Source organism: Lampris incognitus, chromosome 10, assembly GCF_029633865.1.
Source record: "Lampris incognitus isolate fLamInc1 chromosome 10, fLamInc1.hap2, whole genome shotgun sequence".
In the NCBI taxonomy this organism is placed as follows: Eukaryota; Metazoa; Chordata; class Actinopteri; order Lampriformes; family Lampridae; genus Lampris; species Lampris incognitus.
The window spans coordinates 13,469,847-13,483,824 of NC_079220.1; the positions used below are offsets into that span (position 1 = coordinate 13,469,847).

Sequence of the window (13,978 nt, forward strand, 5' to 3'; positions counted from 1 at the left end):
CCACCCTTGCATTGTAGTACAGACAGCGAAAACAGAGCTTTTTTTTTAAAACACTGATGTGGGGTTGAGTGATATGTTAAAATTTTCCTACTGGATACAAAAGTATACAAAATTCCCTATTCGGGATTATTTTGGTTTTAAACCGGATGCAGCCGGCAAGTCGAAGAACCTAAATGAGGTAATTTGCCATCTTTGCAAAGGAGCGTTAATGTGAAAATCTTATTTTACTGAAACATCACAGCCTATAGGCCACTCTTCAGTTAAACAAAGTAAATCACTCTGAGATCTTTGCTAAGCAATAAGCTGTGAAGACAGGCTGAACAGCTGTCCAACACGATTTGGCAAAAAAGGTCGATGACATCAGAGATGGATGCCTCCGCTTGCAGCCTCCACATGAACTAACAGGTGAGAATAAGATGTAACTATGCTATTAAATGACCAGGCTGCACAACTGCACATGCAGTTTTTGTTCTAGTTCTCAAATATGATGTATGAATTGATGTTGCTTATCACTGGACAGCAACCACTAAAGACGGCTCAATTGTCATTTAGTCACCGCCCTGTTTTGTGAAAGACTCATCGGAAATAAGTGCAACAAAAAGTGCATATGGCCCAATTCCAACTGCCAGTTCCTATTCCTGTATACTTTGAATTGCGCTTTACAGGTTAACTGTTTACCAAGTTGAATTCTCGAGGAGGCAGACTATTAAATTAGCAAAATAAAAAGCCAAAAATCACCCAAACAAAATTGCCCAATAAAAACCAACCGCTGACTGGACTCAGTCAATCACCAATCGCCCAAGCCTGCACTGATGTATGATTGTCATGTGAACTGAGGTAAAGCTGCTGGCTCAAGTTGCATACACATGCCCAATGAAAGAGACTTCACCATTTCTTTTTTTTTTGGACCCCCCCCCCTTTTCCTCCCCAATTGTACTTGGCCAATTACCCCACTCTTCTGAGCCGTCCCGATCTCTGCCTCACCCCCTCTGCCGATCCAGGGAGGGCGGTAGACTACCACGTCTCCTCTGATACATGTGGAGTCACCAGCCGCTTCTTTTCACCCGACAGTGAGGAGTTTCGCCACGTAGCGCATGGAAGGATCACGCTATTCTCCCCAGTTCCCCCTCCCCCCAAACAGGTGCCCTGACCGACCACAGGAGGCGCTAGAGCAACAACCAGGACACATACCCACATCTGGCTTCCCACCTACAGACACGGCCAATCGTATCTGTAAGGACGCCTGACCAAGCCGGAGGTACAGGGATTCGAACCGCCGATCCCTGTATTGGTAGGCAACGGAATAGACCGCCACGCCACCTGGACGCCCCGACTCACCATTTCTTTTATTGTTTTGTTTCAATGTGGACAGAAAACAATCAGAAAATGCCAGTGTAGACAGAAAACTTTCGACCTGTTTTCACCATGAAAACAGCGTTTTCAAATCTCACCGGCTTAGTAGGAACATACTTTTAAATACAAATCTGCACTTAACTGTAATCACCAGGTAGGCTGAAATCAGACAGCGAGTCCAGGCCTCCTCCACCGACAATGACTGTTGGCAGGGCTGCCTGGTCCCTTCCTAAGATGGGTAAAGAATCCAGGGTGTCAAGGGAGTCGAGCGAGTCAAGTGGGTTTAGTGTGTTGTCACCTATTTTAGGAAAATCTGTGCTATGATCTTCCAGGCCAGAGATGCTATCCAGAGTATCTAAATAATCAAGAGACGCATCCAGACTTTCGTCCAGGGTTTCATCCTGGCACTGTCCCTCTGCATCTTGCTTTGCTTTGGGTTCATCCGTGTCTTTCCTGGCATCGACATGAGAAGGTGAACTGAGAAGGTCGTCCAGTGAATCGAGGCTATCAAGAGCTGCAGTGTTCAGCGCAGCGCTCAGCCCGAGGTTTGGTACATCGCTGCCAGCGCCACCTGTGGGGTCGGACGAAAAACTGTCCAAGGCATCCAGGCCATCAGTGGTTGAGATGGTGTCTAGAGTATCTAGCACCAATGCCTTGGGGGTGTCCCCGCCACCCACAGCTGAGAAGGTGTCCAGACAGTTGAGCTGGCTGACAGCCGAACTGAAGAAAGCTGGGGGAAGCTGGAGCGTAGGGGCAGGCAGGACAGGGGTCACAGTGGGAACACAAGCAGATTTCTGGGTTAGGTCATAAGTTGGGGGGTCGAGGAAGGCTGCCTGGGTTTGGGTCTGGAAGGCAATGAGAGAGGGACAGAATGAGGAGGGATTGAGATTTTTTTAAAAAGTGGATAAAGGGGAGAATGAAAAAAGAAACTGTGACGTCAATAACACATTGCAATCCATCAGTCCACAATAACATGAATACTCTCTCACACATATGTACGGTTTTCTATATTTGTGAGGACCCTCACGAACTAATCATTCCCCAAAACCTAACCTTAAAGGTAGAACGAGTAGGATTTGTCAGCTGCAGTTTGTAAACCCAACATTCAAAGTTGGCCCCTCCTCTCCGGCTCAACGACACGAGAAGCGCACACCCCCTGACCATTGACCTGTACACATCACAGTGTACGGGCCAACTCCGCGTCTCTCTTCATTCCCATCTTCTCCTTTTGTGCTTGCTACCAGGTGAAAGCCAACCCCAAATTCATACTCGTTTTGAAATTAGCTTTGTCTGCTTGGCTATATTTGCATCTTTTCGGTGCTGTGTCCGCCACTGTTGTAGCTTTCTCTTGGATGTGTGCTTACGATCTCAATCTGGAACCTGGTCGTTAGGTTTTTAAAGAGCCCCGCTGCCCAAAGGTTAACGCCCAGAAACATCCCGTACACCAGGGGTCCCCAATTACTTTTCATAGCGGGCCACTTTTAGGGCCACTTTTAAAACCACGGGCCACTCAACCTCCAGCAGCATGTTGTTCGTTAGTTTGTTTTGGTGTCGATACGTTGCAGGTATTATAATTTAAACAGAGATTTTTCGATATATTACTAGTCTTACTTTTACTAAGAAATTAATTATTTCACATACAGTAGTGGCCAAAAGTTTAGTCCGGGTGCCGAATTTGTAGGTTTTCAATAGAACGATGATTCGTAAGATTCCAATGTTTATTATATTTAATGAAAAGAAACTAACAACGAAGAAATGTTATAAACATAAGCTTTTAATAAACGTTTTATAAAGTTATTGTCTGAAAAAAACATAATATCACTGGCCTAAACTTATAACCGATTGAGTCCATGAGAATTTGCCCTCCGGATTAAACTTTTGTCCACTACTGTAGACTCACCGCTCAGTGGGAGAAATGACAGTGTCGGGAAGCGGCCATGGTCCTGAAGTTGGGCTCGTACTCCGTTGTTGCTATGCGAAGGCACTGGTCAAGATGTTCGTTGGTCAGCCGATTTCTTTCTTGGCTTTTGATCATATTCATCATTGAAAATGATGATTCGCAGATGTAAGTGGATGGAAACAATGTGAGCAAGAACAATGCAATGGCTCTTGCGAATCTGAATTTTTCGGGCACACTGATCCAGAATTCGGCAGGTTTGACATTCTTATGCTGTTCTTTCATTAAATCCGAATTTGAAAGTTCCACGACTTCTACCTGGAGAGATGCTTCCTGCAGCGATGGAAGCAGCCTTTTAGCCTCGGTAGTCCACCGTCCGTCTGGTTTCACAGCAAAGGGTTGGCGGAGAAACATCAGGATTTCGCTTGAGAGTCTGAAATTGTCAAAGTGTTCCTTGAAATTCTCGACCAGTCGCGTCATGAATGCATGCATCTGTGGCGCAGCCTGTGTGTGGTTCTTCTCGCAGTGCTGCTGGAGGCGAGGAAAGTGGAGCATGCAGATCTCTCTCAAAAATGTTCAGTTTGAGGCGGAAAGCTTCAACGGCCTCGTACAGGTCAGCAACAGTGTGATTCCTGCCCTGCATTTGCAAATTGAGCTGGTTGAGGTGGGATGTGACATCGCACAGAAAATGCACATTTACCATAGCACTGCTGTCATTCAAAACGTCAAGAAATGTTTGTGCCTTCTGGCTTTTCAGGCTGCCTAAAAAGACGAGTATTTCGTCTTGCAGTTCGCACACTCTCTCGAGTACCCGGCCCTTGCTTAGCCAACGTACATCATTGTGCAACAGCAAGTCCTTGTGTGCCGCTGACCGTTCCTCCAGTAGAGCCCTGAAAAGTCTGTGTTGCAGACTGGAGTTCTCGCGAATAAAGTTTACGAGCCGCATCACAGTATCCATGGTTTCTTTCATCGTCCCACACAATTTTGCACACAAAATGGACTTGTGAATGATACAGTGGAATGACAGGAGCGCTGGGTTAATGGCAGCAAGCCTGCTTACCAGACCCTTTTGAGAACCAATCATGGCCGGAGCTCCGTCTGTTACAATTCCTATAACTTTGCTCATGTCCAAATCATTCTTTTCAAAAGACTGGGTTAGTTCTGTAAAAATAATTTCACCTGTAGTGTGCCCATGTAATGGGATCAAACATAGCAACTCCTCTCGAAAAGACTTCTCGTCAAAAAAACGCACAAAAACAGAAAGCTGTTCAATGTCAGTTCCATCACAGGACTCGTCGACGGCTAGTGACATGGAATCTGCCTTTTTGAGATCGGCAAGAAGGGATGAGACGCAATCCTTGGCTAAAACTTCTATCCTTCTTGTTGCACTATTATCAGACAGCGGGAATTGTTTGATTAACTCTGTCACAGATTTTTTTGTTTTTTCGTCGTGACTGAGCACTTCCTCCAGCATATCCACAGCACAAGTCTTCAAAAGCGCTGCGTCTGAGTAAGGTTTTTTGCTCTTTGCGAGACGCCATGATACACGGAGAGATGCTGCGGTAGCATTTTCTTGAGCAGTAGCCGTTTTATGAATAACTTTAACAGAGTGAACATACGCAGAGTTTAAGTTAGCTATTTTCTGCTTTCTGGTATCTGATTTCGGTGGAAATCTTTCATTGAAGCTGCTGTGTTTTGTTTCGAAATGGCGTTTGATGTTAGCAACTTTGCTGACCGCTACCGTTTGCGAACAGATCAAGCAAGTTGGCTTAGCATTGTTATGTTCAGGTAGAATGAAGCAAAGTTGATCCGTCCAATCTTCATTAAACAGTCTATTTTCGGTGTCAACTTTGCGTTTCTTTGTAGCCATTGCAATTGGGAACTTACTTATTTGGTCTTATGCGTCTGTCTCGATTCTCGATTCTAGCCCAGCATAACTGAAGTATTTTCAGTAATGCTGATAAGGTCATGTGACGCGCAAGTGAGGGGGGCTGGACTAGCCCACAAGGGGAAATGCGGGGTGGAATTGATAGTTACAAGGTAACATTTCTTGTTGGATTGATTGCTGAAATTATGTTTGGAATAGTGTTCCCAAACATGAGATAAGGAGGGGGAGAACAGACAACTGCCCTATAAGAGACTGTACTGTACTGATCGGCGCACATTCAAGCCTCTAGACTTGGATGCTTCTGTTCATGAACATATATTAAAGTGTGACAACACTGCAAGAGATTTTTGCCGCGCTCCTCATTTAATGTCAGAGTGGAATTGCCACGACATGGGTCATAAGGGATGACTGAGAGGGATTATTTTGCATGAGTATATACGTTGATTTTTCACTTGAACACAATTCACTAAAGCTCACCACCATCGGTCTAACGATACGTTGATTTTTAGGAAAATCCTACTCATTCTACCTTTAACCATCAACTTTACATGCCTTAACCTTAACCCTAGTCCTCATTCTAACCTTAACCCTGTACCCAAATCCTAACCCTAAAATAGTAATAGATTACATTTATATAGTAGCTCTTTATCTTGACACCAAAAGTGCTTCACAGTGGAGGGGGGAAAACTCACTTCAACCACCACCAATGTGTAGCACCCACTTGGGTGATGCACGGCAGCCATTTTGCGCCAAAACGCTCACAACACATCAGCTTGAGGTGGAGAGTGAGGAATCATTGAGCCAATTACACAGGGGGATGATTAGGTGGCCAGATGGAGACACTCTTGAAGAAGTGACAACTGGTCAAAACGTCCTCACTCTTATGGTTAAAAACTCATATTGGTCCTCACAAATATAGCTCAACAAAACACACACACACACAATCATTGGTGGTCACACGGGGTCGAGTATGATCAGCCTCCTTCTAGGTGCTTGTGGGTCTTCAGGCGGGCGTAGAAGCCGATCCTGGAGCTGCATATTTTGGGGCAATGTGGGCAAGGGTGTGAACAAGTGGTTTGGGCCATTCTGGTAACTCGCTCCTTTCTGAGTCTGCACTTGTTCTCAGCAGAACTGTGGAGGTCATGGTTGTAGCGCCCAGCACCCTCACAAACAGCCACACACACACACACCTCACCTTCGCTGGCTCTAGCTCACTAGGGAAGCAGTCTAGCAGGCTGTCTAGGTCGTCTCCCATCAACTCGTTGTCCTCAAGAGTTTCCAAGTCCGAGGGGGTCACCCTGGGCTTTTCTGGCAGCTGGCTCGAAAGCATTGCGGAGGGGCCAGGTGCACTGTACGGCAAAACTGTGGAATTGAGATTGACTGGTATGGAGGCTTGAGGCATGCTGGGAAAGTCAACTGAATTAGAGAAGAAAAAAACTTCTGCTCAATTCTGAGTCATTAAAACGCTGAGACATTGCTCGGGAGAGTAAAAAAACAAAAGCTGTGATAAAATATTAAACTGTTGTTGCCAGTGTGTAATGTAATAAAATGGAGATTTAAACTTAACAAGTTCCAACCTGGTGCAATTCCACCGATGGGATACAAGCCCTGGCTTCGAAAATCACCATGGCTTTGAGAAGTGCCTGCCTGGAATGGACGAGAGCACAAATTTGGAGCAACTTTAGATGACAATGAGAAAAAGATTACAGAGTTTTGCCAATACACTTTGCCATCGATATTTGACAAGACATTTGGCAAAAACTGAAAATCATTTGTGCTCTCTTACTGTTCTCTTGGAATGAAAAGTGACCAAGTAATTGACAGAGCAGCCTTTTAGTACTACTGAAACTGATTAATTGACAGAGCAGCCTTTTAGTACTACTGAAACTGATTCCTTCTTACAAACACCAACTTTTAACCTTAAAGACAAACCAAATTTGGGCAGCTTTTATGAAGTGACTAGGTCAGTGGTTCTCAATCAGGTCCTCAGGTGCTAGTGGTGTGTACCAAAATCTATTATTGATAAGTTCTGACATTAATGGTTCTGCTATCGGTATTGGAGAAATTAAGAAAATAAATTTCCTATTCATTCAGGCTATATAAACATTATCTTGCACCTTTTAGCTCACCAACTCCGTTTCTAATTTGTAACAAGATGAAGACATCTGATGCATTTTTGCTACCCCCAATCCAGAAGAGAGATCTCTCTCAGAGCCTGTTGTATGTGCGAGCTGAGGGGCGGGGCCAGCCCTCTACGTTCATCTGCAGTCCTGATGAACTGATTGAACTTTCTTTGATAGAATAATATACTTAATGTCTTTATGAATGCTCAGTAATCCAGGTAAGAAAATCAAAGAAAGTTGAATCAGTTCATTTGGTCACAACGTTTATTGACAGAAACGTTTCATCACTCATCTAAGTGACCTCTGCAGTCTAAACTGACTGCAGGTATCCCCACCCTTATAAACAATGCAGTTGCATAACAACCGAAACCAACCATCAGTTTCATACGCAAATAGGCGTGACCATTAACTAGATTCCTATCAAGAGGATGGCACAACACAGGAGAGCTACTGTGTCAGGCCAGGACTCTGCAGTCTACACCCATCTACAGGCCAGTGGACACTCTTTCAAGGATGAGGATGTGCACATCCTTGATAGGGAAGAACACTGGTTTGAATGGTGAGTCAAAGAGGCCTTCTATCTGAAGAGGGAATGACCATCCCTGAACCGGGGGGGGGGGGGGGGGCTAGGCTAGGCTAAGAGTACATCTGTCGCCATCTTACAATGCTGTGATTGCAAACATTCCCAAATCCTCTTACAATGCTGTGATTGCAAACATTCCCAAATCCTCTCTGAATAGTACACATGGCCATTCAAACTCTAGTTAATGGTCATGCCTATTTGCACATGAAACCAATTGTTGGTTTCGGTCGTTATGCAGCTGTATTGTTTATAAGGATGGAGACAGCTGCAGTCAGTTTAAACTGTAGAGGTCACTTAGATGAGTGATGAAATGTATCTATCAATAAAGGCTGTATCCAGATGAACTGATTCAACTTTCTTGGATAGAATTTAATCCTGAGATACAGGGTTTCTTGGGGACTGGGATGATGGTGGAGCTTTTGAAGCAGGGGGGGACTTCATACAGCTCCAGTGATCTGTTGAAGATCAGTGTGAAGATGGGGGCCAGCTGGCAAGCATAGACTTTCAAGCAGGAGGGAAACATGCTGTCTGGGCCTGGTGCCTTCCTGATCTTCTGTCTCTGGAAGAGTTGACACACAGCTTCTTCATAGATCCTGAGTGCAGGTGGGTGGGGGGGGGGTCAGCGGGGAGGGGTGAGGGGCTGGCAGGAGGTACAGTTGGTTGTATGATGTGGCCAGAGAGGGTGAGGGGTGTGACAGTGGGCTTATCAAACCTGCACTAAAACATGTTCAGGTCGTCAGCCAGTTGATGGTTCTCTGCAGTGTGGGGGGATCATCTCCTGTAGTTGGTGATGTCCTGCAGGCCTCCCCACACAGATGCATGATCGTATAACCTGTATTTCAGCTTTTCAGTGTAGCTCCTTTTGGCTCCTCTGATTTCCTTTGTCAATGTGTTTTTGACTTGATTGCACAGGATCCTATCTACACTTCTATAGGCCTCTTCCCTGGCCTGACGAAGCTGCCTGAGTTTTGTTGTGAACCAGGGCTTATTGTTATTGAAGGTGCACAAAGTTTTGGTGGCCACACACACGTCCTCACAAAAGCTGATGTAAGATGTCACAGTGTCAGTAAGTTTGTCCAGGTCTGTAGACGCAGCCTCAAAAACATTCCAATCAGTGCAGACTGGAAGCTCCAGTTTTGACTCGTTGGTCCATCTGATCAAAGTTTTAACCACAGGCTTTACAGATTTTAATTTCTGCCCGAAGGTTGGGAGATGAACCAGACAGTGATCAGAGAGTCCCATAGGCTGCACAGGGGACAGAGCAATAGGTGTCCTTTAATATTGTGTAGCAATGATCCAGTGTGTTTTTGTCCTTGGTAGGACACTTAACGTGCTGTCTGTATTTTGGCAGTTCGTGGCTGGGGTTTGCTCTGTTAAAATCCCTAAGGATAATTAGAAAGGAATCTGGATGTTTGTGCTTCATGTTTATTATCTGGTCAGCCAGGTGTTTTAACGCCTCTTTAACACAGGCCTGGGGTGGAATATAGACACCTGCCAGAATAAATGCTGAAAACTCCAGGGTGAGTAAAATAGTTTATAGCCAATGAAAATGAACTGCACAATTTCTTCAACACTGTGACATCTTTACACCAACCTTTGATTATACAGAAGCAGATTCCACCTCCCCGTTTTTTCCCCATGATCTCAGTTTAAATGGTCCGCTCGGAGGAGTTTAAGTGTGGCGGATTGAGTAAGCTGCCCGGAATATGCTCACCAAGCCAGGTTTCAGTGAGGCACACGGCAGCAGATCTGGAAAAGCCCATGTTTGTTCTGTTGAGGCGCAGCAGTTCATCCATCGTGTTGGCCAGAGAGCAGACATTCACCAGGTGGATTGATGGGAACGCATTTCGAAATCCCCACTGGCACAGTTTTAACAAACACACCGGTGAAGCTTATACAGAGCTGCTGCTCCTCCAACTAAAAGCTTGGTAAATCTTTCTTGTTCAATGTTAAACAGTAAAAAAGTTGGACCAGCGGATAGTCGGAGGTTTAAAAGTTCTTCCCTGCTGAATGTGATCAGAGAGTGAGAGCTGGAAACTAAACAAATACATAAAAAGTACTAGAGAGCGCAGAACCGAGGCTGCCATCTGCGGCGCCATCTTGTTGAGTCTGGACAGTACTGGTGGTAACCTGAGAACCTGATTGAAAACCACTAGACTAGTTGTAGGATGGTTAAAATGTCCAATGACTGGATGGGAAATACGTTGCAGTTTCAGCACAGAAAATACATTTTCAAATAAATAAACAAATAAACAAAAGGATCATAGCCATCACAAAAAGGAAAATTTTAGCTTATTACTGGTTACTTCCTGAACATGCAGCGTTACTAATATTAAAGGTGCTATATATGATATTCATCACCAGCATCTCAGACCAAACCATACCAAACCTCCCCCCTCCCTTCGCGTTTCTCCCCCCCTCCCTTCACGTTTTTGGCTGTTATTTCAGTCGGTTCACTTGGAATATTGACTTTTACAGTATAGAGGTATTTTATTAACATTAGTAACGTATTCAGCTTTGTAAGGAACTATTTCTCCAATCTGCTGAGTGATTTAAATCCCTGTAACATAATTATCAGCTTGCTAGCTATCCTGCTCACATGCACTAGCATTCATGCCCGGCCAGACCGGCTTCCAAAACAAAGAACAGAGAAACTCAGATTACAACACACACAGAAGGAGTGTGACTTCTATCTCTTCTCAGGACGCCATTACTCCACTATCTCTTTAAATAGCATACAGTTTGCTACGATGTTAATGTCCAAAATCTAGTATATAGCACCTTTAAATATATATTTTTTTTTAAATAGTATATATGAGCTATGGCTCTCATCTCTCAATATTTCTGCATAAAAATCCAGAGATGAGGAAAAGCTGAGCACAAATATCTGAGAAAGAAAAGTGTGCATATTGTGTCTTCCTCCCCCAGGGATCAACATTGTGTAATTCACCCATCTGATGTTTTTCACTACATATAATTCAGCATCACTCATTTTTTGGTAAAAATTGCTGCTTCTTGGTTATGGGTTACTCGCAAAAGAATTTCTTTAAGTCTATGATGGTGACCAGCAACAAGGTTTTGTTACTTGCCTGTGCAGCTTGAGGACCCATATTTTCATTTCTGACAGCACCAGCAGTGATGGTCTCCACCTGGGAAAAACAGGAAATCCAATTCATCATTATGAATAATAAAGCACAATAGTCTGCATAACTTAAGCCCAAGTAGTTTGGCCTTCTTTGGCCATGGGCTTTTTTTTTATCATGTATAACCTTCATCCAGAGTAACTCGGTGAACTCCCCCCTCCTTTTTTCTCCCCAGTTGTACTTGGCCAATTACCCCACTCTTCCGAGCCGTCCTTGTCGCTGCTCCACCCCCTCTGCCGATCCAGGGAGGGCTGTACACTACCACGTCTCCTCCGATGCATGTGGAGTCGCCAGCCGCTTCTTTTCCCCTTACAGTGAGGAGTTTTGCCAGGGTGATGTAGCGCATGGGATGATCACACTATTCCCCCCAGTTCCCCCTCCCCCCTGAACAAGCGCCCTGACTGACGAGAGGGGGTGCTAGTGCAGTGACCAGGATATGTACCCACATCCGGCTTCCCACCCGCAGACACGGCCAATTGTGTCTGTAGGGACGCCCGACCAATCCGGAGGTAACGCAGGGATTCGAACCGGCGATCCCCGTGTTGGTAGGCATAGACCGCCACGCTACCCGGACGTGAAATCTTTTTCTCATTTCCAACACCTGACACCTGCACTGATTTCCCTTTACCAAACTCCAAAACACAAGACAATGATAAAACGTCAAGCTGATAACTCCGTAACAAAAAGGAACAGGGCAAAATGGTCAACTAACTGGAGGCAAGGAGGGACTCTGCAGTCAACAAATGGTAAAAATGCAGCTAGGAAGATGGATTATCATATTAACTAATGGTTCATGCAGATGATTGTAAATAAAGAGCTCATGCAATGAAGATATCAATCTGTCAGTTTTCAAGCAAAGTTCCCTCATCATTGACCATTTCATAAATGCCACCATTCCAACCATTTTGACCACTCCCTCGGATGACTCGTATAAATGCACTAACGTCACGTCGGCTCCACACACGACAACTAAGATCTGAAGCGCTGATGTAATGACTTGAATGCAAGTCATTACATCAGCTGCTTCTTTTTTTTTTAAACACCATTTTGTTGAGCAACAGCACACTATTAGTCTAACTCATACTTGCAGCCTGCGGAGTCACTTGCCACCATCTTGTCTACGGAGGCTGAGTTCAGCTCACAAAATTTGCCCCTTCAACACTGAACAGTGAAAGCAGTGGAGTTTTTCGGCATCTTTATGATGGCACACATCATCAGACTGCATGGTGCCTCAGGGACAGATGAGAGCAGTGACACAAAAAACACTCATCTTAAAAACTGTCAAACAAGCCTTTTTTATGGGTTATCAAGACAGCAGAATAGTAGTAGTAGCAGTAGTAGTAGTAGATCAATACTGCAAAGTATTAATCCATACAGGTAAATTGTCGTGGCAATTATTTAATTCCACTCTGACATTAGATGAGGAGTGAAACAAAAATCTCTTGACAGTGACGACACTGATTTTTGCATTCTCTGTATTTCAGCTGTTCAGCCTTGGGGAGGCTGAAAGGAAGGCGTGCCTGAGCACGGAGGAATGGACAGAATGGCAGAAACGTGGTCAGGGCGCCATGACCCCCTGTCCTACTGTAAACACACTGCTGAAAATACAACACCATCAAAAGAAATCAGGACAGGCATATTTATTTTATCAGACAAAATTCTCTGATTGTTTTGCTCTTCTGTCTGTTTGTCATTGCTCAGCGTATATACCTATATTACATATTACATTTTTTAAACTAGGTATATTTATATTTTACACGTATATTTGTTAGATTGCAGACTATATGATGTCCAGGTAACGCAGCTGTCCATTCCGTTGCCTACCAACACGGGGAACGCCGGTTCGAATCCCCGTGTTACCACCAGCTTGGTCAGGCGCGGGTATGTGTCCTGGTCACTGCACTAGCACCTCCCTCTTGTCGGTCGGGGCCACTGTTCAGGGGTGAGGGGGATCTGGGGGTAATAGCATGAGCCTCCCTCACGCTACGTCCCCCTGGTGAAACTCCTCACCGTCAGGTGAAAAGAAGTGGCTGGTGACTCCACATGTATCGGAGGACGCACGTGGTAGTCTGCAGCCCTCCCCGGATCAGCAGAGGGGGTGGAGCAGCGACCGGGATGGCTCGGGAGAGTGGGGTAATTGGCTGGGTACGACTGGGGAGAAAAAGGGGGGAAATTTAAAAAAAAAAAAGACTGCAGACTATAAAGTGGTTGTTCTAGGATGGATGGATAGTAAACGAGGGCCGTAGGGGAATTTTCCTAGTCTCTAAATCTGAAAAGTTCTTAATCTAGGTTTTCTGCCTTTACCTGCAGCTGAGAATATTGCTTACATCTTTGTGTGATGTTTTTGTCCAATATATTCCTAGTCAGCATACCAGGTTACTTCTTATTAGCTCATGTATTCTATTGTGTTACTGGTTTATTTTTACAGTGCTATACTCTTGATTTATAAAGTCTTCTATAAGTAGGTTGAGACTTTATAGTCTCTGGACAATCTAGAGGTTTTTTCATCCGCATTTCATTGGCGCCCAGCGTGGGACCTGCACAACTACATACATATTAATGAAGGACTTTGTTTCTGATTGCCGAAACGGGAATCTTTGAGAGTTGTGGCAACTGGAGAACAAGCAAACACAAAATATAAACTTTAGTCAATCTTTAGTGAAAATATTCAATGACAAAGTTAGTTTCTCAAAATAATACAAAATCAAATTGTTAAAAAAACCGGATAGTTTCGGGTATGCACCAGGGAAGATCAGCTGAAACCCAAAGAGCAGTTTCTAAGGCAAACCTTAAATACATTTCTAACAATCCTCTTTCACAATCTTTCTCCTTTTTTGACCATTTGCCAGAAAGAACGTCCTGAAATCTGTTCTGTGTAATGCAGTTTCCATTTATGACCATCAGAAACCAAATCCTTCATTAATATGTATGTAGTTGTGAATGTATGTGAGTGAGGAGCGGTCTTGTGTGTACAGATGAGAGATAGTGTGC

At 44.4% G+C, this 13,978-nt stretch overlaps 1 protein-coding gene across 1 annotated transcript in view; it reads right to left on the reverse strand.

Annotated features, from left to right (window-relative positions):
- The window catches only part of LOC130119267 (zinc finger CCCH domain-containing protein 7B-like), a 51,274-nt gene that overhangs the window by 33,654 nt on the left and 3,642 nt on the right, over positions 1–13,978 (reverse strand). Inside the window, exons 7-10 of the mRNA XM_056287719.1 lie at positions 10,930–10,993; positions 6,716–6,781; positions 6,334–6,500; positions 1,496–2,198 (exon numbers count right to left, since the gene is read on the reverse strand). Of these exons, the coding sequence (XP_056143694.1) occupies positions 1,496–2,198; positions 6,334–6,500; positions 6,716–6,781; positions 10,930–10,993 (1,000 nt within the window). The remainder of the gene's footprint in view (positions 1–1,495; positions 2,199–6,333; positions 6,501–6,715; positions 6,782–10,929; positions 10,994–13,978) is intronic.